Below are 26,971 nucleotides of genomic sequence, written 5' to 3'. Positions count from 1 at the left end.
GACATTACCCAGCAAGTAACGGGTTTGAGAAACGTAAGGTACAGATGCTGAAACAATGAGAAGATTCTATATGTGGGAGGAGGAGGGAGGTGGTAGAGGGTGGATTTGCAAAGTCAGCAGCAAGGCTGAGCTCTCGTAACCTGGCTGACACTGTGAAGGTCTTGGGAGTGATTCACTAAATGCTCGGTTGGTACCCGCATAAGCTGGGGATGGGACCCAATTCTGAGTCACTTTGCTGAACAGGGCTTTTCTCTCTTTATTGGTGGGCACGGTTCTCAAATTAGAGTCACACAGGGAACATTGCTACTAGCCCCCCAGTTGTCGTCAACGTTACTGTTTGTAGCAAGGGTGCAAGAAGTTCAGAGGTCATCATTCCAGGGCTAGTATGAAGGCTCTCGTGTGTTACCAGGGACCTCAGCCCCTCTGTCTTGCCATTCAGCCACCTTTAGAGAATATCTTCAACCTCATGCCAGCAGCCTCATTTCACTTCAAACACTTGTATTATCCACACTTCAGGCAGGAGAAAATGGAAGAGAGAAAAGACACAAAAGGTAAACTGACTCTGCCTTCTGTCTAAGAGTCGTATCAGGGACCTTCTACTTACATCTCATTGGGTAGAACTGTGTCACATGGCCATCCCTACCTGCAGTGGGTACTGGGAAATGTAGTTTTAGCCAGGCGTGTTGCCTTCTGAAATCAACCCTGAATTTAAAAAAAAGAAGAATGGATATTTGAAATTGCAATATCTGCCACAATAATACTGCCATCTAAGGCAAAACACCAGGCTACATGAGCACAGAGCCTATTTTATTAGTACTGTTAGCATTTTATTATTACCTTCTTCCTATTTTAAATAAGAATAAATTATAGAAAAAATAAGTTGTAGAATAATGGAGGGACAGGAGCTATGCACAAAGGTGGGAGAGTCAAGTGGCAGCTGAGTAGTGTGGCCACCGTATGTCATTCCCCTCACAGTTGAACAATGCGTGAGTGCAAACCACTTACTAGCTTTAGTTCTTCTGTTTCTTTATTAGTGGTCACGGCTCTCAAATTAGAATGTTGCTCCTAGAGCTGCAGCAATGTCACAGGTCGAAGGTCAGCTCAAAGACACGTTGTGGGCAAAGTGATATTTTCCCAAACTGAACTGATGCGGTTGTGTCACTTGAATTCAAACCAAATGAATCAGGCAGTTCCTTGGAAAGAGTGGTACTATTTCTTAAAGAGCAGACTCTCCGAAGCTCACGTTTTCAGAGAAGGATGCTTGCTTTGCTGAATAAAACATGAACTGTTTAAATCTTCATTTTGCGATCCACCCTTCATGAGAATCCTCGCTCTGCTAGGATTGTTACGTGAACTCGGTGAGTGAGTTTGGCCCTGCAAGGAGGTCTTGCAGATGGGGCCTCTGCAAGGAGTGTAGTGTGTCTTTGAGAAAGGATGAAGAAACGATGTTTTCCTGCCTTGTTAGCAGGCCCAGTCTACTGTGTCCTGCCCTAGAGTCTTGATTATCAAAATAATGGTTGCTCCTGAATCTTGTTATTGATTGAATAAAGTAGAGCTTCATTTTATGTGAGCTTCATTTTATGTAAGGCACCCTTCTCCTACCTTATCAGTGCTGTATTCAGTCATGTCTGACTTTTTGTGACTCCTTGGACTAGCCCACCAGGCTTCTCTTGTCCATGGAATTATCCAGGTGAGAATACTGGAGTGGGTTACAATTTCCTCCTCCAGGGGATCTTTCCAACCCAGGGATCAGACCCAGGGATCAAACCCATATCTCCTGCATTGGTAGGCAGATATTCTACCTGAGGGCTTCCAGTTTCCAAACAGTTTGAGAGTGTACCAAGGTTTGGAGGGAGCCAAGGTTTCCAGGTCAACATGTGTTGTAGAAAAGCAAGAATAATTCAGATATTCAGAGATCATGATTAGCACTTTTTATGATTTCCCATTCCCATCTTTTAGATGCTTTGCCAACGCTGAGCTTGTTTAAGGGGAGGTGGGGGGAGGCAGGAGGAGAAGGATTGGGGAAGGATGGAGAGAGGCCACAATTGTGTGCATAGTTCAAGCCAAAGCATACTTTAGCCCCCATCTTCCTGGCACAGGCGCTTGTGGCCTGAATCGTCCAGCCCAGTTGCCCTGACTCTACATTTCTCTTTTCAAGTGTAGACCCAACCCACCCTGAGTTCTCTGGACCATCCTGCTGGGACAGAGTGGGATTCTTCTTATTGCCTGCTTTCTTTCCGTGGAGGATCGTTCAGCCACAGAGAGTCTTAGTTCATGTCTAAGCCGGGATGACTGATGCCTGTCCTCCCAGGAGAAATTCCAGAGTCAGATCAAGAAACCTGTCAGACCCCGCCCTTGTTTTATCAGCCAGCTAAGCCAAGCGACATGCAGCCCAAATACCTTTCCTCTCCCTCAGAAGCAATGAGCATGAACTTGGGCAAACTCTGGGAGATGGTGAGGGGCAGGAAAGCCTGGCGTGCTGCAGTCCCTGGGGTCACAAAGAGTCAGACACCACTGAGCGACTGAACAACAACAACATCTCTTCTTCTAAAATAAGAGTTGTTGTAGTAGAAAGACTGCTTCATCACAAGGGAAAGGAAAGGGGGCACCATCTTTTAAAGATTTTTTTTTTATGTGCACTATTTTTAGTCTTTATTGAATTTGTTAAAATATGGCTTCTTTTTTACATTTTGGTCTCTTTCTTTTTTTTTTTTTTTTCTTTTATTTTGGCCAAGAGGCATGTGACATCTTAGCTCCCTAACCAGGGATCAACCCTCATCCCCTGCATGGGAAGGTTAAATCTTTTTTTTTTTTAATTTATTTATTTTTTAATTGAGGATAATCGCTTTACAGAATTTTATTTTCTGCCAAATATCAACATAAATCAGCCATAGGTGTACCTATATCCCTTCCCTCTTGAACCTCACTCCCAACTCCCTCCCCATCCCACTGCTCTAGGTTGTCACAGAGCCCCTGTCTGAGTTCACTGAGTCACACAGCAAATCCCCACTGGCTGTCTGTTTTACATGTGGTAATGTAAGTTTCCCTGTTACTCTCTCCATACACTTCACCCTTTCTGGAAGGTGAGCTCTCAACCACTGGATTGCCAGGGAAGGTTCCCTCTTTCACCCAGTCTAGCAGCGTGTACTGGTTGCCACCATGAAGCCAGGGCAGGATTTGCAGGGTATCCCTCAGGGTGTGGGAGAGCAAATCATGCACCCTTTCTGAGAATTAGATTCCCAGAACCTGCTGCAAGACATTTTCCATGAGAAGTCAGATGTCCTCACTAACATTATTGGGGATCCAGGGAGAAAAACAAGAGAACAAGTGCATTCAGTGAGCTTGCCCCGGGCCATGATAGAGATGTTTTGTGTTGAGGAAAGAATTAGCCTGCCTCTCTCTCATTCTCTCTGCGTGCTGGATGGGACAAGCTGGGCATAATGCATTTGGCCTCTGTTGCATTGAGCAATGTCCAGGAATGCCAGGGCAGCTCTCTCTAGGAGGCTATGCCAGGAGAGGAAAGCATGACAGAGAGGTGACTGGAAAGGTGTGCAAAGACTCTGCCCCCAGCCACATCTCTCGAGCAAAGAGGAAGGGCAGGCAAAGACCTGATGAAGGGCAGCAGCTCTCCCTTCCCTAACTGCACGTTTTAAAGAGGAGATAGCAGACAGGCTTCTTCCTAGCTCAGTCCTCTTCTCAGCCTCTGGGAACATTCACAGACGTGATCTCTGCACCAGTGAGTTTATTCCTCATCCCATGTCTGTTTAGAGAGATAGAAAAATCCAGCCCCTCGGGTCAGCTGTTTAATGAGATGGTTACCTACTGCATGTGTTCCGTCCTCAGCCCACTCTTGACCTCGGGTGCTCAGAGTCAGGAGTGTTTTGATCCCAGATGTAACCCCTGACTGGTCAGAGGCGCTGCAGGCAGAGGGGGCGGGGAGTGCGTGCGGAAGCAACGTGCTGGGATATCCACTCCAAAACCCCCAAACATGCCCAAGAAAAACAAGGACATTAACCGCTGACCCAAACGCGGGTGAAATTCTATCTCCACATCGCCCTCCACCAGTAAACACGAAAATGCTACCCCTTAGGGGATGGAGAAAGCCTCCAACCAGAGGGCCAGGGAGAAGGCGAGCAGGAGAAGCTACTCTGGGAAAGAAGTCCAGCAACTTCCACGCTCTCCGATCACTGGGAAAAAATTTTCCCCCAGTGACAACCAAACACAGACCTTTTTTGCTAGCCTGGAAAAACAACAGATTTGCAACTTTTCACGATAAAGACCCTCAATTTGAGAACGCCTTTGTGTGACTTTTTCTTGGGCTGTCCCCCACCTCTCCATCCCCATCTCAGGTCCCTCTCCCCCGCTTCGCTCCATCCCAGCCTCACTGACCTTCTCTCTGATCCTCAAGTGAGCCAAGTCATCGGCATCTCAGGACAGTCTTCCTTGCTTGTCCCTCTGCTGTGTTCTTCGCTCAATAATTGCAGCTGTTCAGGTCTCACTTCGCAAGCTGCCTTTTCAGACAGGTCTTCCTCAGCCACCCATATCATGTTGTCCCTGACCACTGTCTGTTATTTTTCTTCTGAGCAATCACCGTTCTCTGATCTGACCCTATTCATGTGTGTATTTGTGGTTTATTCCCCCCGGTTAGATGTGCAGTCCAGTAGAACAGGGCCTGTGACTGTCTTGTTCATGGCTTTCCTATGCCTAGCACATGGTTGACACGTGTTGACTGGATGGCTGGAAGGATGGATGAGTGGATGACTGAAAACACTGAAGGCAGGAAGGAAGGAAGGCGGAAAGGAGGGAAGAAGGTTAAGTAGGTTGATAAGCATAAGCAGATGGATGGAAAAGATGATGGATGGATAGATGGATGGATGAATGGATGGATATAATCAATGATTTGACTGAAATATTTTCAGATCTTTTGCTGACCCACACCAAAGAAACAAACTCTGGACACTGGGGTTATAACTAAAGCCAGAGTGGTTAATCAATTGAAGCTGTGATAAGCAAACTATAATTTGATTCCAGTTCTAAATGAATAACTGTTCTCCATTAAGCACTTCAAGCTCCATCAGGCTCTTCATGTTGACATATGTTGATGTTGGATAAATATCCCATAATACACGGTGCTATGCTAAGTCACTTTAGTCGTGTCCTGCTCTTTGCAACTCTATACATTGTAGCCCACCAGGCTCCTCTGTCCATGGGATTCTCTAGGCAAGAATACTGGAGTGGGTTGCCTTGCCCTCCTCCAGGGCATTTTCCTGACCCAGGGATCAAACTCATTAGCCCTCAGAAAATCCTCAAGTAGCAAGCTAGGAAAATTTTTCTGATAATTTAGCTTTTTAAAGATGGAAAAACTTAGCCATGGGAAGAACAATGATTTGGGGATGCAACCCTGGCTTAATTCCAACTCCTGGAATTGTTCGCGTCTCAAATTTTTAAGGGTAGCATTTCTAAATCATGCTTCTCCTGTTTATTTGTTTATTTGCTTGTTTGTTTGTTTCAGAATAACCTCAACATGGAAAGTGCCTCGACATCAGAAACCAGCTTTCCTCTGTCCAAGGAAGCACCCGGGGAACATTCAGACCACCAGGCTGGACACCAGCCCATCTCCAGACAGCAATTTCAGCAAGAGGCTGGGCACCCTTCATTGCAAAGAGATGGCCCCAGATCCTTTCTCCTTGACCTACCCAACTTTCCAGATCTTTCCAAAGCTGATATCAATGGACAGAATCCAAATATCCAGGTAATGCTGGGCAACTGAAAGGTGGAAGAAAATGAAACAGTCTATGCCTTTGTTTTCTGATCCGATCCCACCTCCCTTTTTCCCTTAGCCCTTTGATGAATCCTGTTATCTCTGCCAGAGCAGTGTTATATCGCATCTGTGTAACACCCTGGATTGTAAGATGCATCGTTATTTTCTGAACCACTGAAAAAAGAAAACAGTGCTAATTAGAGTATGGCACACCCAAGATTATAAAATTTATCCAGATCTGATTTCAGAGCTGTTGAAATAGAAAAATAAAACAAAATAATATGCTCTGAAATTGATGAAATACGGTAGCTATAGGGAAAGGCCAGTCTAACGCGTGAGTAGATGAGGCAAATCATCATGTGATTTCCAAGACGCTCAGGAATACAAAGCCTCTCTGCCTTGCCTTGGTCTCCAGAAGCTCCTTTAGGAGGCAACAACACTCCAGTTGTCACGTTAGTTGCGCTAAGTGTAAAACAACTGATGAGAAATTTCGATAAGAAGAGAGTGAAAAATAGAAGTTCCTAGGAGATAGCGGAATGCATGCCACTAGGATGGAGTGGGATGAAGCTGAAAGAAACAGGAGGTTAGGGAAAGGGGCTCCTGGAATTGAAATTAAGAACTCTCATCTGCACTGAAATAGCACAGTCTACTCAGCAAGGCAAAGGCGGATCTGACTTGACTCTCCCAACATGTTGAAGCCAAACATGTTGTCTTCTTCCGATATTATCAATAATGCAACTAATTCTCCGCAAGTTACCATTTGGTTTGCTTGCCCAAGGTCACATGGCTAGTAAACAGTAGTTGGGGCTCAAACACAGGTGTTCAGGCGCCCAAGAAAACTCACCCTACCAGTCCGTGTGTCAGAGACAAACTCCTCATTTTGAATTTCACTTGCCCCTCCCTCTGTTTCTCCCCAGAGATGGGCCTCATGGTGGTGGAGGGAGGCCCATCTCCCTGGGCCGCCTGGCCCCTGCACAGCCCCTGTCCTCAAGTCCAGCTTCCAAACTTGTAAGCTTTTGTCCTCAGCTCTTTTCACTTGGGGAAGGGCAGTTCAGTTCTGTTCAGTTCAGTCACTCAGTCGTGTCCGACTCTGCGACCCCATTGACTGCAGCACACCAGGCCTCCCTGTCCATCACCAACTCCCAGAGTTTACTCAAACCCATGCCCATTGAGTTGGTGATGCCATCCAGCCATCTCATCCTCCGTCATCCCCTTCTCCTCCTGCCCTCAATCTTTCCCAGCATCAGGGCTTTTCCAGTGAGTCAACTCTTTGCATGAGGTGGCCAAAGTACTGGAGTTTCAACTTCAACATCAGTCCTTCCAATGAACAGTCAGGACTGATCTCCTTTAGGATGGACTGGTTGGATCTCCTTGCAGTCCAAGGGACTCGCAAGAGTCTTCTCCAACACCACAGTTCAAAAGCATCAATTCTTTGGCGCTCAGCTTTCTTTATAGTCCAACTTTTACACCCATACATGACCACTGAAAAACCATTGCCTTCACTAGATGGGGAAGGGCAGCTTGTCCTTATTCTTTCTCTGCATCAAATTCCAATTGACTTCCACGGCAAAAAGAACACCTCAGTTAGACTAATACACCCACCAGTCCCCTACCTCCCCATGTATAAAATGCTGTGTTAGCTACTGGGAGGTTAAAAAATGTCAGACCTTAAATGTAAGGTCTTTCCTCCAGGAAATGACCTGGGTGTGAAGGTTCCAACTGCCACCTAAGAGAATGCCAGAAGGATCGTGGAAGCGGAGCAGAACAAGTGCTGTGCTCCATGGAAGGCGGACCCAGATAGACGGAAGGGTTGGGAAGGGACCTGACCATTAGGGCGGGGCAGAGACGAGGGCAGAGAAGTGAACAGTGCTCCAGAAGTCAGGCTTTGACAACCCGTGTGCTGAAATCATGTGCACCAATTCAGGTTTCCGATAGGTCTTGTATCAATCCAGCTGATTAATCAGAAAAACGGGCCATTTTCTCCATTGTCCTCTCTCCAGGAACTGTCCACATGGCTCTCTGATAAAGAATACAGGACCCACTTGGGGGAGGTGCAGACTGACCAAAAAAGGCATAGATAACCCCTTACTGTTGCTCAGTGTGACTCCCCATCCCTCCTTCATTGACAGGAAGTGATTTTTCCTTGTTGATAGATTTTTTTTGGCTGTAGGACTAGACCACCCTTATCCCAAGGGTGCTTAGCCCATGCCCAAAACAATTTGAGGTTTGCTGCGGCTTGCATTTTTTTTTTTTTTTTTTTGAGAGATGGGCAATCTCATTGTGGAGCTTAATGCTGAGGACTGAGCTATTAAAGCCATCAATTTAAGAGTTACTGATGTAAACTTACAAGAAAAGGCCTGGATACAGGGGACTGGAGGGTTGCAGTCCCCACATTGGAAAATTACCAAGTTCATGGGCTCCACCCAGGACTGAATTTCTAGGAGAATTTATCAGGATCCCCTCTCTCCCAGATAAGTCCATCAGTCAGGAAGTCCCCAGACATCACTTGGGTCTTTTTAAAATATTAGCCGAAATGTCAAGGAAGAACAGTGATGCAAAGGCAGTTGAGATTTTCAGATCTGGGAAACCCTAATGACTTTTCCATTAAAAAAAAGGGCAACCATGAAATGCTAAGCCCACGCCAGCCCACACGATAGATTTGTACATGAGCTCAGAAAAGCCCCAGAACTCACAATCCATTTTTCATCAGCATAAGCTGTGCTGTTTAGCCAGATGAAGAGCGCTTTGCAACAGTACCGCTGGGCTTCCTGAGGGGTGAGGAGGCTGTTGGGGTTGATGGAGAGAATTATAAAGCGAGACCAGGGAGCAGAGAATACATGGAGGATGAATCATGAGAAGACCACCCTCGAGACCCTCCTACAAAGCCTCTTGGATTTTCATAAAACACAGTTTTTATAAAGTGGAAGTCATTTGTCTTTGTCCCCTCTGAGCCCACAGCCACCTGTTTGTACAGACTTCTAACAGGTACAAAGCAGTCAGCCTTTTGTCTTCCACTGGTCTCAGCACTGCCCCAGTACCTATGGGAAGCTCGCCTCCACACCACTTCAGAACGGGCTTCTTTGGGGCACAGGGTGGGAAGGGAACCAGTCCACCCCTATGGGTTCCCTAGATGTTTCTTGAGTTTCCTTTTGTACAGAAGAGATCACTATATCTTCCAAGAGTGTAGGTTTCCCCATTGCTCCAACGGGGCAACCAGTTCCTGGCAAAATGGACTTGAAGCGAAAGATGCTCCAACCCAGATACCGTCACACCCAAGGACCCAAAAAGACCAAGCCAGTGAGGTCCTGCTGCCCGTTGGCCAGTTGGGTCATCCCTCTGCCGCTTTGCACAAGCCCCATGACTGATAACTGCCTGGGGCCAGTCAGAGGAGTAGAGGGGCCTGTGTTTTATTGATCTAATGACCTGTTGGCGCTAAAGAAAGGAATACTGAGCGTGTTCCTGGCCTTCTCTCTCTGGGAAGACCAGCAAAGAAGAGCGTTGGTTGCTCAGAAAGATGCTCAAAGAAAGACCGATGCGTGCTACCCCTGAGAGCTCCAGCCCTAGGTCTGAGTATAAGTGTGTGTGAGTGCACATACACACACACACACACACACACACACACACACACACACACACAGAGCTGGCTGCGGTAGCCTCAAGCCTCACCACACGAGTAAATCGGCTCCCTGGTAGTCCTTTAAAAGATGAGGTGCTTTCTCAAAGTGGGTGATGGTTTTCATGCTGACAATTCCTGCCCCTTCCTCAGAGCTCTATTGTTTTGCTGAAATCCACTGGTTTGACACAGGGCTGATGCAACCAAGCAGACAGCCCCACCAGTCACCCTGGGCCGTCCTCTTGTCCCGGGGAGCGGACTGCAAACAGGTGAAGGCGTACCGGGGGTCGACTTCCATCACCCGGCCCTCTGACCTCGTCTCCCCCCACCCTCTGGCAACCTGCCCCCAGCCCCCACCCAGCTAGCCCTCCCTGGAGCAGGGAGCACACAGGAATTTGATACCCCTATCTCTGAACTGCACCCCAGCACTGCCCCCTTGTCTGCAAGCACTTCCCACGCTCCGGGGCTGGGGTCCACAGTCTCCCCCTACCACCACCACCAAACCACCCACACCTTTCCAAAGAGACAATGCTGAGCTGGGCCTCTTGACTTTTAGGAAGGGAAATCTTTTAAAAAGCCCAGCTTTTCAGAGCTTTCTTTTTTTTTTTTTTTTTAAATAAACTCCTGAAGCCAGGTGGCCTCTGTCCCAAGTGAATCCGGCTCTTCATTTTAAGACTGGCTTCAGGCTGTGGAAGTGAGTAGGGGGTAGGGGGGAAAGCCCAACAATGCACAAAATAGAAAGAAATAGCCTCAAACTCTTGAACCTAATCTCCATATTAAATTTAAAACAAAACTAGAAGTTGGGTTTTGGCAACAAATAAATAAATAAACCACTCAGGAAAGAAAGTAAATCCCCCAGGACAAGTTCAAGCAGAACGTCAGTATCCTTGGCTGGGTTTCTGCTCCGCAGCTGATGGTCAGATAGCAGATGCAGAAATCTCTAAAATAAACTCATTATTAGGCTCACTGCATCAATTCCTTACCACAGTAGCTATTCACCACCAAATATTTCTCTTTTCTGGGTCCATCTGAGATTCGTATTCATTTCAACCAATGTGTTTCTTTCTTTTCTTCCATTGAGGGAGACTTAAAAATAGTCTTCTAAAAGCCCTTTTTTCTCCCTTGTACAGACTTATTTACACGACTGTAGGCCTCTTGATATAATCAGATGAGTTGGCCAGGGCTACAGGTGTTGTACATGCTTCTACTTCTGATTTTCCCACCTCCTTTCTTTCTAAAATTCTTTTGGGATGGCAGGCCTGGCTGAGTAAGAACCAAGAAATCACTGTGCCCAAGACATGGACCCACACCCTCCTGGAGACAAGCTGGTTCTGTTCTGATTCTCAAGGGGGTCCTGCTGTCCCCATCGTGAGCCAGAGTCCACCCACCTCTCTTTGGGCTCCGGCAGCACCATTTCTGTCAACCAGGCTTGGCCTCTGTGGCTGCTGAAGGTTACTTGACCTCCATATGCCTCAGTTTCCTTGTCTATACAATGGGAATAACAACCTAGGTGTAGTACCTTTGTAGGACAATACTCCATAGTGGTAGGGTTGTGTGGATTAAATGGGCTTCCCAGGTGGCGCTAGTGGTAAAGAGCCCACCTGCCACTGCAGAAGACATAAGAGACATTCGATCCCTGGGTCGGGAAGATCCCCTGGAGGAGGGCATGGCAACCACTCCAATATTCTTGCCTGGAGAATCCCATGGACAGAGGAGTGTGGTGGGCTACAGTCCATGGGGTCACACATAGTCAGACATACGGCTGAAGCGACTTAGCTTCTCATTAATCACAAGGATTAAATGAGATCATCCATGGGAAGCACTCAGCAAAGCGATGCAGGATGCTTCCCCAGATTGGTGGACGCTGGCTGGTGATGGCAGCAAGTGTGAAAATGACAGAGGAGACCAGTATAAAATAATTAAGAATCAGAGATCTCGTTTTGAGAGCAGCTCTCCTCCTTCCTTGCTGTTCACCTAAGGAATGTGAACTCTCCAGGCCAGTTTCTCTGCCTGAAATGTGGGGCTGGCTTTTGTAGAACAAGAAGCGATCCCTGAACAGGAATGCTATAAGACTCAAAGCATTCACGGCGCTTACCTGGAGCTGCCAGAGTTGTTTTGAGAGCACCAGTGGGTCTGAGAGGGAGGGATTATATATCTTCCTAGTCCTTTGTGTTCTTTCTTTGACATTTGTCAAGGAAGAACGGTTACATTATCGGGGGCCTAACCGTTTGCTGCTCTGTGCTGTTGAGGAATCATTTCAACTCCCAGGGCTTCTCTTCATCTCTGGGAAATAAACACAAACCCAAACTACCTGGTCACCGAAGCTCTCAAGCTTGTTAGTCCTCTAAAAGGGCCAACAAGTTAGAAGATTCTAGAAGATTCTCCTGAGTTCCAACGATCAAGCCTTCTGTATTCTCAGTGTCGTTAGTTTATTGCCGATTAGACTAAGAATTGTGTTCGTTTCCCAGTAGAAAGTGCTCTTCAGTGCTAAAGAGTGTGTTTCTAATAAATGTTTAAACTTCAAGAGGAAGAAAGAAACTGGTAATAGTGCAAAGGATTTTACCCTTTCCTAATTTTGGATGGAATTCTCAAACTTGGCACCTATTCTAGTCTCTCTTTCTTGGATCTGACAACATTCAGCCAGAAGTTGGACTTGGGTCTTTTGGAAAAGTTCTTTTTCTTTTACTGTCTTGATTCATGGTATGGAAAAATCCAGAAGAAACAAATATACTAAAGATGCTTCAATGCTGTGTATTGAAGACGCCAAAGAAAGGTAAGATCCAGCTCCGTCAGCCTGGAAATTCACTGTGCTCCCTGCCATACCTTCAACTCGTCACACTGATTATTGTTCAAGACATTTTTATGAACAGATTCTTTGATGCTAAAGAACATGTAAATAAGAGTGAGAGTAACAGGAAGCATAAAACTGATCTCCCTCCACCTCCTTCCATTCGAGAAGTCACGATCATGCTCATTAAGTCTTTTTAATTGGATGCCTATGAAATTTCACGTTCAAGATTAGATTTCTTCTTTTGATATCAGTCCGAGGTTTCCACATTCCTAACTGCAGGGAAAGGTGGATCCTAAGGTTTGCATGGTTTTTGTTTTGTGTGGGTTTTTTTTTTGTTTGTTTGTTTGTGTTATTTTTAATTCAGTTGGAGCAGTGACTAGAATGAAAGGGAAAACAGAAACCTCTAAGCTGATGAGATTTAGTCATCAATAATAGTTTTTGGAGTAAATTTGTATTTTGCTACTCATTGCCTGGCCAGGCAACAAATCTGTTTTGTTTGGATCCAAGCAGCAGTTTGGGGGGAAAAAGAATCATATTGACGGTAATAGCTTAAAACATGGAATTGTTTTGATTCCCAGCTTGGAGAAATTGCAGGGCACGTTTTGTTTAGGCAATCCCTTTGACTCCAGCCTGGATACAAATGGAATACCAAAACTGTCCAGCCTGTTCCCCCTTATCTCCTACCCAGAGACTGATCTTATTACCATAATTGCAGGCTTGCCTGGCTCTTGGCAGCTTCTCGCCTCCAAGACCCTTAATAGCCTTGCAGACAATTGTTGCGGCTCAGTTGTTCTGTCTGCAGGCATGGGGGCTGGGACTGCATAGGAGAAAGGTTGTGTCTTCAAAGCCTGGGCATCATGGAATCTCTGCTGGCTCAGGTCCATGCCACCCAGCTGTGCATGCCTTCCACTCCATCCTTGTAGGGTTGCGTGTGGGTCCTGGGCACTGTCCCTCTCCAACGGCCATCCCTCCAGCAAACAGCAGTGATACAAGATGAATGATGTAATTCTTCTTTTTGTCCTTTTGGGGGATTACTAAAAGTTCCATAATTATTTATAAATATGCAAGGGATGCTTACAAGACTGGGGTGATGGTGGTAGCATGGAATCAAGCCAATGGTGCCTCGTAGGCATCCCACACCAGAGGAGATGCTCTCGGCCTGCCACAGCCCAGGTGTACTGGGGTAGAAGACCACACCCTGGACCTCATGTCTGGACCACACAAGGCCACCATGAGTGGGGCAACCTCCTTTGAACGTCGAAGAGGGTAGAATTCAAACTTTTCCATTCCTGAGACAAAAGGAAGGGTCTGTTTGACTCGGGGATTGGCATGACCTGGTGCAATTTGGCAAAGCATCTCAGCAAGCCTTTCAGATGTCGAGTTAGGGCAAAGCTAGAAGAGCATCTGCCCAGTACATCTTGCGCTGATTACTTGGAGCGCATGTTTCTGATTCATTTGCACATAACTCATCCAGGGGTTGTTGCAAGAGCCGTGTGATGGCCAGAGGAACCCAAGGAGTCTTTCATTATGTTTTTAAAACAAGTTTCTCTATGTTGATTGTCTCTTGGAGCCAAGAAGCTGCATTCTTTCAGCCCTGTGACTTCCAAACGAGGCTCTGTAAATCCAAGAGCGAGTTCTGACCTTGACTCTGGGACTGTCTACTCTGACCCTGAGGGTGGGTTAAGGAGGAGTCTGTGCTGGGTCTGGTTTCCGAGATGAGTGAAACTCACAGCTGGGACAGCATGGACCTTATGCTCACATCTCTACACGACCTGTGGCATCCAGCCCCTACCGGCATCAGTGGGCTCTGGGCTCACCTGGTCACAAGAGGAGACAGGACCTAGATGACTGACTTTTTGAGAGATAGTTTGGAAAAGTTCATATGAGTACAGGCTCTGGAGCTAGAATACCCATGGCTGCCAGTTACTAGCTGTGTGATCTTAGGCAGCCTGTTAACTTCCCTGTGTCCAGTTCTTCTGTCTTTAAGAAGCTGTCTAGCCACTACTCTGAAATTTAACAGCCTGAAACAACAATCACTGGACTGCTCGGGGTGCTGTGGGTCGGGAATTTGAGCAGGGCTCAGCTGGGAGAGCTCGTCTCTGCTCTACGTGCTATCAGCTGGGGTGACCCGGTGGTGCTGGAAGATCCAAGATGGCTCCCCGCTCAACTGACTGGGGCCTCAGAGCTTTCCAGGGACTTGGGGAGCCTTTGTTCTCTGCTGTATGGCTCCCTCATCGCATGACGGTCATGTGCACAGTAGTCTAGACTGGGCTTCCATACGTAATGGTAGGAACTTTCTGAGAGAATGCAAATGGAAACTTCAAGACCTCGTGTGGCTGGTCACATTGACACACCTACCACATACTATGAGTCGTTAGGCCAGCCCAGACTGCAAGGGAGGGGACATAAACCCCGCCTCTTGGTGGGAGGTGCGGCACCCACAGAACAGAATGGGAGGAGTGGCAAGGACATCCTTTCAGATCAGTAACCACAAGGGCTGATCAACAGAACCAACATTATAGAGACGTTGTGAGGATGAAGTACATTAATATATGGAAAGCCTTTAAAACAGCGCCTGGTACGTGGTTAGTAAGTGTTCCATTTTATGAGTTGTTCTAGTGCCATTCATGGTACACGTTGACTCCTTGAATTAAAGACTTCCCAGCAATGTAGTCATCCGTAAATCAGGGGCCCTGTGATCACTGCTTCCTCCCAACGAAAGGCCCGTGGGCGTTGGTTCCTCCGGGCGTCCCTGGAGGTTCTCCCCCCGTGTCACTGTGCAGCCTCCGCTTTCCCTCCCGAGGGAGCCACGTTTCCCTCCGCTCTCTTAGACTTTCTCTCGAGGGTCACCCGGCATGGAGGCTGTTGACTCCTCCTTGACCCTGGCCTGTTTTGAATTCCTCAGGTCACCATAGAGGTGGTGGATGGTCCTGACTCTGAAGCAGAGAAAGATCAGCACCCGGAGAATAAACCCGGTTGGTCAGTGCCATCCCCCGACTGGCGGGCCTGGTGGCAGAGGTCCTTGGCCCTGCCGAGGGCCCAGGGCGGTGACCAGGACTACAAGTACGACAGCACCTCAGACGACAGCAACTTCCTCAGCCCCCCCGGCGGCTGGGACCGTCCGGCCCCGGGCCACCGGACGTTTGAAACCAAAGAACAGCCAGAATATGGTGAGTTTACCACCCAGCAATATAAAATCAATGCAGAGAATAAACGAGGACGATGAGGCCAGTGGACGTGGAGCCAAGCAAAACCCTGTTTACAGTTGTGTGGCTTTGGGTCTTCAACAAGGCAGACCTCATACAGACTCTGTCCACCCCATCCACAGAAGGCCCAAGAGGCCCCCTCACCACATTTTTCTAGAAATACTATAATTTTAAAATAATGCCAATTATCCTCGGGAAGATTTTTTTTTTTTAAGTTAGGGATCTTTGAGGTCCTGCCTTTTTTTTTTTTTTTTTCCAAAAAATGATGAAACCACTGAAATAACTTCCTCGAATAGTGTGTGCGTGCTCAGTCGTGTCCAACTCTTTGAGACCACATGGACAGGAGTCCAGCTGCCTCCTCTGTCCATAGAAATTTCCAGGCAAGAGTACTGAAGTGGCTTGCCATTTCCTTCTCCGAACTTCCTCATGTATTTGACTGTAAAAACCTGTATTGAAAATCCATTTAGTGGAAAAGATGTGCCCAGCTGTCTCCTTTGACCAGGCAACTATGTTATGTTTATCACTGGTAGTGGAGTGGCCCTTTGAAACCCTCATGGACATGTATGTCTCGAGTTATCAAAGTGAGGCATCCCCAGCAGCAAATTTTCAGACCCCGAGTTGGGACTTTCAGTTTCCCATGCTTTTAGAGTAGGATAGGTGACACAACAAGCAATTTCTAAGTTCAACGGCTTAAAATAATCCACGTTCATTTCTCACTTTAGCTGGGATGGAAGACAGGGTCAGGGGAATGCAGCTCCACCCAGTCATTTGGGGACCCAGACTCCTTCCATATTTAAGCCTCACCAACTGTGAAGGCCTGAGAATTACCCACTGGATGCTCTGCCTCTGGCTGGCAGACAAGTAGAGAGACAGAGCCTGGAAAAGGCTCTCATGCTTTCAACCCCCTCAGCCTGGAGACGACAAATCACATCTGCCCAGATTCTATTGGCAAGACTTTGTCATATGATCCCATGTAGATGCAAGGGAAGCTGGGAAATGTTTTCTGTGTGAACTAGATGAAGAGGAAACCGATTTGGAAAGCATCTGGCCAGTCTTCATGGAGAATCGGGCAGGGTGCCCCATGTTATAAGAGTGTTTGATATCTTACAAATGCATCCACCATGATGATGGCCTTGTGGTTCAGCCTCAGCAGACTCAGGAGCAGACGGTCTATGAGGGTGACTTGTTTTGCACCATTTGCATTCTCACCCTTACCCCCATTTTCAGCAGAAAGGCCACTTGTATATTGGCAAGTCGTTTCTACCTGCTAATAGATGATCCTAAGCAACGTCCAAAAGAGTAAGACTTTGTTCCCAACCACGTCACTTAGTTGCAACTGACATTGAACACATCTTCTGCCCATCATTCTGCTAGGTACTGGGAATCCAAAAAAGATTAAGACATGGTCCTTCCCTGAAGAGCATCTCACCTGTCTTTAAACAAAAGGAGAAAACTTAATAGATGGAGCAAAAGAGTGCCACAGTAGAGATACACAGTAAATGCTAGAGAAGCAGAAAGAGAGCTCCCAGACCCCACCCAACCGCTCATAAAACCTTCCCCTTTCCCAGAAGTCCAATTTATTTTCCAAGAAGGATTGGGAACATTAGCCAACCTTTCTGTAGCAGTTGCCTTCCACAGTCTCTCTTCATAGCAGCTCTCAAAAATTAGCTCATTTAATCAGCTCACTGAGGCAGAGACCCCACTTTACAAATGGGGAGACTGAAGCCTGGAGAAGTTAAGCAACTTTGACCTAAGATTCATCTCAGACAGGCTAGGTACGGAGTCTGTCCTCTTCACCACTATGTTATTCTGCCTCTCGGGGGCGGAGGGGGCAGCACATCCTTTAGGGCAGTAAAGTGGATCTATAAAGGGACAGTTAGATTGGAAGACAGGAACGGGAGTAGAAGTCCAGGGCTGAGCTGTTGAACAAGAGAAATACCGAGGATCCCAGAGTGCTGGCCTGACCCTGCACAGGACTGCAGCTTAACCTGTCTGCCCAGCCCACGTGGAACATGGTCTCTCTGAATGAGGCTCAGACCCTCAACATCACAATCCATCCATTGCCTGTGAAAACATAATGCCTATCCTGGGCCCAAGCCCCTCCCCTACATATCTCCAGGTATGGTCCCCAGGCCAGTAGATCAACATCCTCAGAGACCATAAAAGAAATGCAGACTTTCAGACCCCACTCCAGGACTGTTCAATTTCAGACACGCTAAAAAAATGAAAGTGACAGGGTCAGTCGCTCAGTCATGTACGACCCTTTGCAACTACTATCCATGGGATTCTCCAGGCAAGAATACTGGAGTGGGTAGCCATTCCCTTCTCCAGGGGATCTTCCCAACCCAGGGGTCAAACCTGGGCCTCCTGCAGCACAGGCAGATTCTTTACTGTCTGAGCCACCAAGGAAGCTCCTGATCTGGAAGCACGAGGCCCCACACACCAGTGTTTCTCAGTATGGTTGCCCATACTCCTCTGGGCATTTATTTTTTTAAATCCCAATGCCTGGACTTCTCTCTAGATCAGTTAACTTGGAGTCTCTTCGGTGGGACCCGGGCATCGGGGATTTTTAAAGCTCCGTGAGTGACACCAGGGTGCAGCCCAGATTGAGGGCCACTGCCGTCCTTCCATGGAATGTGCAGGAGTGAGACCTGGAGTCCTTGTGTGCTTCTTTCTTTTTTTAGTCAAGGTCAGCAGGTGATTCTCATGCCCATGGAAGTTTGATGATCACCACTTAGAAACAGTTTTTTCATCTAAAGTTTTTACACAATATATTCTGCTGAATTTATGAACATTCAGAACCTCCCCCCTCCATTTCCATCTTGAGGGTAGAATTTGCCTCTGCTGGAGCAGTTACTTTCCCTGCCACAGCCACCTTCACCGCAGATTTCTAGATCTACAATACCTGGGGGTTGGGGGGGTACCCTGTGTCTGCATCTTACAGCATCCCTGGGTTGTGGAGAGACTTCCATCGTGATGATTGTGAGGTCTCTCGTAGTAACACTGCCATCATTGAACTGTGGTTCAGTCGTGTCTGACTCTTTGCAACCCCATGGACTGTAGCCTGCCAGGCTCCTCTGTCTACATGAACAGACCATGGGGTCGCAAAGAGCTGGACATGAGTGAGCAACTAACAGACACACACACTCCCGCATTGCAGGCAAATTCTTTACTGTTTGAGCCACCAGAGAAGCCCCAGACATCAGGATTCCTACTTTATAAAGAAAATCTGGTCCCTTTATGGAACCCCTAAAGCAGTGCTTCTCAGACCTTTATGTGCACACAAATCATCTGGGCATCTTGGTAAATGCCATGGCTGAAGCCACAGATGAAGAAAAGGGGTGGGCGACCTGGTGAAGCTGACCCTGCTGGTCCTCAGACCACACTTTGAGAAGCAAGACTGTAAGTGTGTAGCTTACAAGCTACAGTCACTCAGTAGCATTTGCAATGTGGATGAATCATTACTGCTTCTCTGTATGGCTCACAGGGAATATACAAATTCCAGAATTCTTTACAGGATCAGATGAGCGAAGTCCCCTTTTATTTCAATCAGCAAGAAAGTATAGAGCAATTTCTAAGTGTTTATCCCTGTGTCGGGGGCCAGGGAGGATACAAGGAGAGAACATTCAGCCCAGAAAGGTGAGGTTCATACAGTGGCAAAGCAGCACCCATCACTGGGCTTTTGGACTTGCTGCCCTGTCTGAGGCCAGCTACAGTTGCCATAGGAACTGGGCTTAGTGGAGGCTATCAATCGCAAATATTTGAAGTTAGCGTTTTTAATAAGAATGCAAATGTCTGCAGCCAGAGTATTTCAGAAAATCCTTGGTGAAATAAGTAGAATGTAACAGCATCTTTAGAATAAATTATAAAATACACAGCAAAGTTCAGTTCAGTCGCTCAGTCACATGCGACTCTTTGTGACCCCATGAACTGCAGCACGCCGGGTCTCCCTGTCCATCACCAACTCCCAGAGTCCACCCAAACCCATGTGCATTGAGTCTGTGATGCCACCCAACCATCTCATCCTCTGTCACCCCCTTCTCCTCCTGCCTTCAATCTTTCCCAGCATCAGGGTCTTTTCAAATGAGTCAGCTCTTCACATCAGGTGGCCAAAGTATTGGAGTTTCAGCTTCAACATCAGTCCTTCCAATGAACACCCAGGACTGATCTCCTTTAGAATGGACTGGTTGGATCTCCTTGCAGTCCAAGGGACTTGCAAGAGTCTTCTCCAACACCACAGTTAGAAAGCATCAATTCTTCACCGTTCAGCTTTCTTTATAGTCCAACTCTCACATCCATACATGACCACTGGAAAAACAACAAAAGATAGCCCTAATTTGTGATTGTGGAAGCATGTAATGACCATGAGTCAGCTCACCTTTGGCTTCTGTGTGTTTGAGATACTTAAGTTGTCACCCAGGGCAAATGAAGGGTCCAAATAAGTATCTTTCTGTCAAATAATAGTATACCATCCCCAAGATTGCTCTAAATAACCTGATAATGCAATCAGATGAACACAGCGAAGTGTAATTTGGGCTGGTAGTCGATTCTTTGCAATTCTCTGACAGACTGTGGTCCTGTTTTAATAGATTTCACAGTGATTTTTTGGGAAAGGTTTTTCTTTGTCTTGTTGAATTATAGCCACATAATGGGTATGTTGGTCTTCTCTGGTGCCTCAGATGGTAAAGAATCCACCTGCAATGCCGAAGATCCGGGCTTAATCCCTGGCTTGAGAAGATCCCCTGGAGAAAGGAATGGCTACCCACTCCAGTGTTCTTGCCTGGTGAATTCCATGGACAGAGGAGCCTAGAGGGCTACAGTCCATAGGGTTGCCAAAAGTCAGACATGACTGAGCGACTAACGCACACACATACAATAGGTATCTTAAGGAAGGGCTGTTTGGGCCAGAATCAAAGCTGCTGGAATATCAGGATATAGAGCAGGATATGGCCAGAGCAGGCAGCTCTCAGATCTCATCCCAGCCCTGCCAAGTTTGAGCTGTGTGACCTTAATCAAGCACCTTAACCTCCATGAGCCTCAGTGTCCTTATCCATAAAAGGTGAGTGTTTCCACCTACCTTGCAGGGTTATTACAGCAGTTCAATCAGGGTGTTTAGACAGAGCCTCTGGTTAAGGCAGGGCTTCAATAAGTGGCAGTCACAATGGTCTAGCTAGGATTAGTGGTGGAGGTTTGCCAGTGGCTCAGCCAAGACTCAAGTCACTTCAGTTGCCCAAATACTGTAACTGGACCGCAGAACTCGAGTGCCCTGAAAGTATATAATGACCACTTTAAAATGTCAAATGACATCCTGGAAGCCCAGCTCTCAGCCCACTGCCCTGTGGATTGTTCTCTGCCCTCACTCAGCTCTTTGGTGTCACAGACAGGGCTGCCACAGCCTCACATAAACATTCACAGGGACTAGTCTACTGTGTCTGTTGTCGTCCTTGTAATTACTGGGGCTCAAGTTCATCTTCTGCTCTCAGCGATGCTCCCTGGTAGGTAAGCCAATGAAAATAGGTTTCTTTTATTATAGCAGAAGGGAAGATTGCCCTCAGAGCTTTGTCGCCTCCCCTACATCAGAAATTCCCTTTCTGTCCTTCAAATACATTAAACAATAGAAATCCCTGGGAGGAGGGGCTTGGCTGGGATGCTCCTCCAGGGCTGTGTGCTCTAGACACTTCTGGCAAGTGGACTGAAATGCCCACTTTTTGTTTCACTTCCTTGCTAGGCCAATAGGAATGATCAGCCATGTGGAGATATCAGTGTTCCATGTCTAACTTTGGGGGCCCAGTGTAAAGAAGTTTGGAAAATAAATGGCTTTGCTAGCTTTTTTTTTTTTTTTTAAGCCATGGAGAAATCCACTTACTGAAGTAATAAATCCTTGATGGTTCCAGAGTCTCCAAGCCATTCAGAGAGCATTCATAGGGAAGGTTGTTCTGGTGTATTTGTGACAGCTTTTGCTACTTTATTGTTTTCTTTTAAGAATTAAAAATAGTATATTTATTTTTTTGCTGTGTTGGGTCTTAGCTGCCCTGTGGCATGTGGGATCTTAGTTCCCCGACCAGGGATCAAATCCACATTCCCTGCGTTGACAGGTGGGTTCCTAACCACTGAACCACCAGGGAAGTTCCAGTTCTTGCTACTTTAGAAACCGCTCAACAGTTTAAAAAAAAAAAAAATCCATCTGCAATGCAGGAGATGCAGGTTCGATCCCTGGGTCGGGAAGATCCCCTGGAGAAGGAATCGGCAACCGACTCCAGTAGTCTTGCCTGGGAAATCCCGTGGACAGAGGAGCCCGACAGGATACAGTCCATAGGGTCACAAAAGAGTTGGACATGACTGAGCGACTAAACAACAGCAATCTAAAACTTACTGGCTTAAAAGCACAAATGTCTTTGAGAGAGAGAGTCTGCAGGCTGTCTGCACCATTGTTCTGCTCTGGGCTGACTTGGCTGGGGCTGTGTGCTCCAGCATGGATTCATTCCCAGTGGTGGAGTCCCTGCTGGCCAGCTGGGGTGCAGGGACCAGTGGGCCTCTCCCCCTCTGGCCCCACACCTTCCAGGCTCACCCAGGCTCTTCATGTGGTGGAAGAGTTCCCTCAGGGACAAGGCAAGCCCTGAGGCACCGGCACCTTTCTAGCCTCTGTGTTGCATCATGTTTGCTGTTTTTTCAGGGGCCAGAGCAAGTCACGGAGAAGGCAATGGCAACCCACTCCAGTACTCTTGCCTAGCAAATCCCATGGATGCAGGAGCCTGGTGGGCTGCAGTCCATGGGGTCGCTAGGAGTCGGACACGACTGAGAGGCTTCATTTTCACTTTTCACTTTCATGCATTGGAGAAGGCAATGGCAGCGCACTCCAGTGTTCTTGCCTGGAGAATCCCAGGTTCAGGGGAGCCTGGTGGGCTGCCGTCTTTGGGGTCACACAGAGTTGGACACGACTGAAGTGACTTAGCAGCAGCAGCAGCAGCAGAGCAAGTCAGTGGCCCAGGGCTGGGGTGGGTGTGAAAGGGGGTGGGTACACAGAGAATTATGGAATCATCTTTCACAGAATTTGATACAGTACTAACATTCAATAATTTAGACCAAAAAAAAAAAAACCAACATAAGAAATTACCTCAGGCAGGGATTCCAAGATGGTATGTTTAATGCTAAACTCTCAACATTCAGAGACTATATTCCCCCAAGCTAGTTCTCCATCTTATTATACCAGGGACGACATACTGCCAGAGAATTCTAGGTGGTTAAGGCCCCTTTGCTTCTGCTGAGCCAAGTGGGATATCTCTTGGCATCACTTGGATCGTGTCTTAGGCTGAGACCCACCCCACAGGGAACAGCAGCTCTTCCTCTGTGAATTAATAAGCTTTCTCTGACTTACCACTGCCCCCTTTTTATGAGTCTGAAGACAGTATGATCTTGACTGGTGACTTTTTGTGGTGGTGGTTGTTCCTTTTAACAAATCAGACCCCAGGAAGAGTCACACAGGAGGTGCTGAGTGTGTTCCTGCGTGCATGTAACACATGGATACACCTACCGACAAGAGTGTGAGCGTGTGATTGTTTCAGGCACATCCTTTGTGTTCTTGGTGAGTTTACCAAGAGGCCTGGGAGGTGGCAGCCCCGGCCCCCTGCTCAGCAATCTCTCCAGTTCCACTGCACTGATGCTCAGGAGGAGATGGAGAGATGGAAGCAGCCAGGGTGGGAGGGGAAGCAGACCCGCCTCCCTCGCACAAGGCGTTTCAAACATCTGCTTGGCCATGTGGTTGGAAAATCATGTCTTAGAAGGAAATCAAAATTTGGAAAAACCCCTTTGGGGGAGTCAGGAGAAAGGGATGGGGCCCCCGGGGGCAGGTGAGGTGTGGCTGGACTCTCAACCGTGGGTTAGGGGAAAGGATTAGGACTGCCCCCACTGACTCTCACAATGGGCTAAAGTCAGTGGCCCTGGGTTTGCCTGAGAGTGAACACGCTGTAAACACAGCCTGGGAGTTTGGCATGGGTCCCGCAGTTCAGGTAAAAACATGTGTGGACCGCATTCTTGCCAGGCCTACGTAATATCAACCACCGAGACCTGTTTCGAGCGGAGCAGGACCCTACCCTGTGAGGCCAATGACTGGGGCTGCATGCTTGGCACTGGCAGAGGCCCCAAGGCTGGAGGAAGATTTTGATAAAGCGGGAAAAAGTAGTTCAGAGGGAGATGCTGCAGAGTCAGGCTTTCGAGCAAAAGCACTTAGCACTAGGGCCCAAGCTTTCTTTTCTCTTCCCCTTCCCCCTGAGTGGGTCATCCAAGCACTCCAGGACTTAGTTTCCTTACTCCTAAAAAGAGGAAATTAGGTGAATTCCCTGGTAGTCCAGTGGTTAAGACTCCAGACTTCCAAGGCAGGGAGTGTGGATTTGATGCCTGCTCAGGGAACTAAGATCCCACATGCCAAGCAGTGTGGCCAAAATAATTTTTTTTAATTTTTTTTTTAAATTAAAAAATAAAAAGAGCAAGTTAGTCTAGATAACATACCAACCTCTCTCATGGCCCTCAAGCCCCTAGTCTGGTTCATTTCTCCTTTTTCCTTACCACTCACTGATTTCTGATACACTGTATAATTTAGTCATTTTTGTGTGTGTTTTTTGATTATTGTCTGATTCTTCTCACAAAACTATTAGTACCACAGAGCAGAGATCCTTGCAAGTTTTATTTAATGATATATCTCATATACCCAAATTGGGCCTGGCACATAATAGAGTATTTGTTGGATGGATGTTGAGTGATGACCTCAAAGAACCATCTAGCTCCACTGTTATGTATCAGTTATCTGGGCTTCCCTGGTGGCTTGGCTGGTAAAGAATCTGCCTGCAATGAGGGAGACTTGGGTTCAATCCCTGGGTTGGGAAGTTCCCCTGGAGGGGAGCATGGCAACCTGCTCCAGTATCCCCACAGACAGAGGAACCTGGCAGGCTACAGTCCATGGTGTCGCAAAAGAGTCAGACAGCGACTAAGCACACATCAATTATCTACTGCTGCATAACAACCATCCCAAAACTTGGTGACTAAAACATCAGCAGTGTATGATTTCTCACAATTCTGTGACTCAGAACTTCAGGCAGGGCTCCCCTGGGCAGCTCCTCTACTGCCAAGGGCATCAGCTGCATTTAGCTGTCCCCTGAGAAGCGCCTGGAAGGTCCAAGAAGGCTTTATGCCCATGTGGAGTGTTTTGGGGCCCATTCATGTGACTCCTCTCTGTGCATGTGAAGGAACTGATGGTTGTCATTTTGGAAAATCTTTACCATATTACTGCATGGCCCCATGCTCTGCAGATGTGTGCATTTTTAATAAGCACTTACTAGGCATCTTCTGGGCTTCCCTTGTGGCTCAACGGTAAAGAATCCACCTGCAATGTGGGAGACCTGGGTTTGATCCCTGGGTTGGAAAGACCCCCTGGAGAAGGGAAAGGCTACCCACCCCAGTATTCTGGCCTGGAGTATTCCATGGACTGTATAGTCTATGGGGTGGCAAAGAGTCAAACTGAGCAACTTTCAGTTTCAGACATCTTCTGGGCTTCCCCAGTGGCTCAGTGGTAAAGAATCTGCATGCAATGCAGGCGCCACAGGAGACTTGGATTTGATCCCTGCGTCGGGAAGATCCCTTGGAGGAGGGCACGGCAACCCACTCCAGTATTCTTCCCATGGACAGAGGAACCTGGCGGGCTACAGTCCACAGGGTCTCAAAGAGTCAGATATGACTTAGCATGCACGCACGCAGGCATCTTCTAGGGGTCAGAACCTCAGAGAGAGGCCCTGCTAACATGAAGCTAATCCCTGAAATGAGCTCTGGGGCCATAACTTTTCACCTCTGGCTGGCATCTGGTCCCCTCCAACAGTGGGGATGCTGCAAGTGGGCAGTTGGCAGGCAGCCGGACGGGGGCTGCCTTTGGGCGAGGCTGGTAACCATCTCCCTGCTCCCTTCCAGATTCCACAGACGGTGAGGGCGACTGGAGCCTCTGGTCTGTTTGCAGTGTCACCTGCGGGAATGGCAACCAGAAACGGACCCGGTCTTGTGGCTATGCGTGTACTGCAACCGAGTCTAGGACGTGTGACCGTCCCAGCTGCCCAGGTGGGTCACTTGGGGCATGGCTCTACGTTCCCAGAGAAGCTTGTCCTTTTTGTTCTATTTTCTAGTTATACAATTTCCAAGTGTTATACTCCATTTACAGTTATAACAAAATATTGGCTCTATTCCACGTGCTGTATAATACATCTCTGTAGCTTATCTTACACCCGAGAGTTTGTACACCCCACCAACATCCCAGCCCTATGGCGCCCTCCTCACCCTCCCCACTGCTCACCACTAGTTTGTTCTTTGACTCTGTGAGTCTGGGTAAGGTTGTAGCTTCTATTTAAAAACTTATAGAAATTGACTGTTTACAAGACAACCATTTTCCTAATGAGCATTCTGACCAGACTGGGACAAGAGACAATGAGCTTAGAGGATGAGAAGATAGATTTTCTGAGCCTGGTATGCAATTGCAGTAAACATGACCTAGAAGACAATACTACCATGTACTTAATTTAAGAAGTGATTCTGGTTAACTTGGCCCTTTGATGTGGAATTGGTGGTACCTTAAAGAGACACATGAAGATGGATGTTCACAGGCTAATAAGGAAGCCAGGATCAGAGGCTTAACGGCCATCTACAGAAAAACCGTGTATTAGCCTGAGAGTTGCTGGAAGTTCCAGAGGGAGCAAATTGGGGCACCTTGGCATTTAATTATTGCTTTAAACTGCATTGTCCATGTTTTTTAAAACTTAACTAATAATTGCAAACTTAGTGAGAGGCCATATTGGAGTAGATAACAATTCTGACTGTTGTAATATCGTCAAACCGCCGTCTAGTCTTGTTTCTGTGTGGCCCACACATTTTTAAAGGGCTGTGAAGAGAGAGGAGGAGGAGGAGAAAGAAGGATACGCAACCAAGTCCAACATGAAATGAATTTACTTACACAACGTAAATAGATGCATGGACATAGAAAACAAACTTAGGGTTGCCAAGAGGGAAATGAGCGAGGAAGGGGTAAATCAGGAGTTCAGGATTAACAGATATATCCTACTATAGATAAAACAGATCAACAACAAGGACCTACTGTATAGCACGGGGAATTATACTCAGTATTTTGTAATAACCTATAATGGAAAAGAATATGAAAAAGAATATATATGATATACATGTGATACCAAATGCATATTCTTATTGTTTTATATATATATGTCACTTTGCTGTACACCTGAAGCTAACACAACATTGTAAATCAACCATACTTCAATTTTTAAAAGACCATATGTAACCTTGCTTGCTTGCTTGCTAAGTCACTTCAGTCGTGTCCGACTCTGTGCGACCCCATAGACGGCAGCCCATCTACAAAGCCTAAAATACTTACTTTCTGACACTTTACCTAAGAGTTTATCAACTCCTGGTCTGTGGTTTTCCATCTACCATGTTCCCCACAGGCAGGTAGGAAACCAGCCTAAAATACTATCTCAGGCTCGTCCAAAAATCACACTTTCCAAATGATTTCCTCTGAAAGAAATTTCAGGGACAGAACATTTGATTCCCCACGC

The 26,971-nt window shown here is 47.1% G+C and overlaps 1 protein-coding gene across 3 annotated transcripts in view; it reads left to right on the top strand.

The window, feature by feature from the left end:
* The window catches only part of ISM1 (isthmin 1), an 88,732-nt gene that overhangs the window by 51,557 nt on the left and 10,204 nt on the right, over positions 1–26,971 (top strand). For all 3 annotated transcript variants that reach the window (XM_044928293.2, XM_006051321.4, XM_044928294.2), the window contains exons 2-4: positions 5,513–5,752; positions 15,071–15,335; positions 25,326–25,469. In XM_044928293.2, coding sequence (XP_044784228.1) covers positions 5,513–5,752; positions 15,071–15,335; positions 25,326–25,469 — 649 coding nt within the window. The remainder of the gene's footprint in view (positions 1–5,512; positions 5,753–15,070; positions 15,336–25,325; positions 25,470–26,971) is intronic.

This window comes from Bubalus bubalis, chromosome 14, assembly GCF_019923935.1.
Source record: "Bubalus bubalis isolate 160015118507 breed Murrah chromosome 14, NDDB_SH_1, whole genome shotgun sequence".
Lineage (NCBI taxonomy): Eukaryota > Metazoa > Chordata > Mammalia > Artiodactyla > Bovidae > Bubalus > Bubalus bubalis.
The sequence above is the reverse complement of the archived record's forward strand: the minus strand, read 5'-3'. Positions and strand labels throughout refer to the sequence as shown.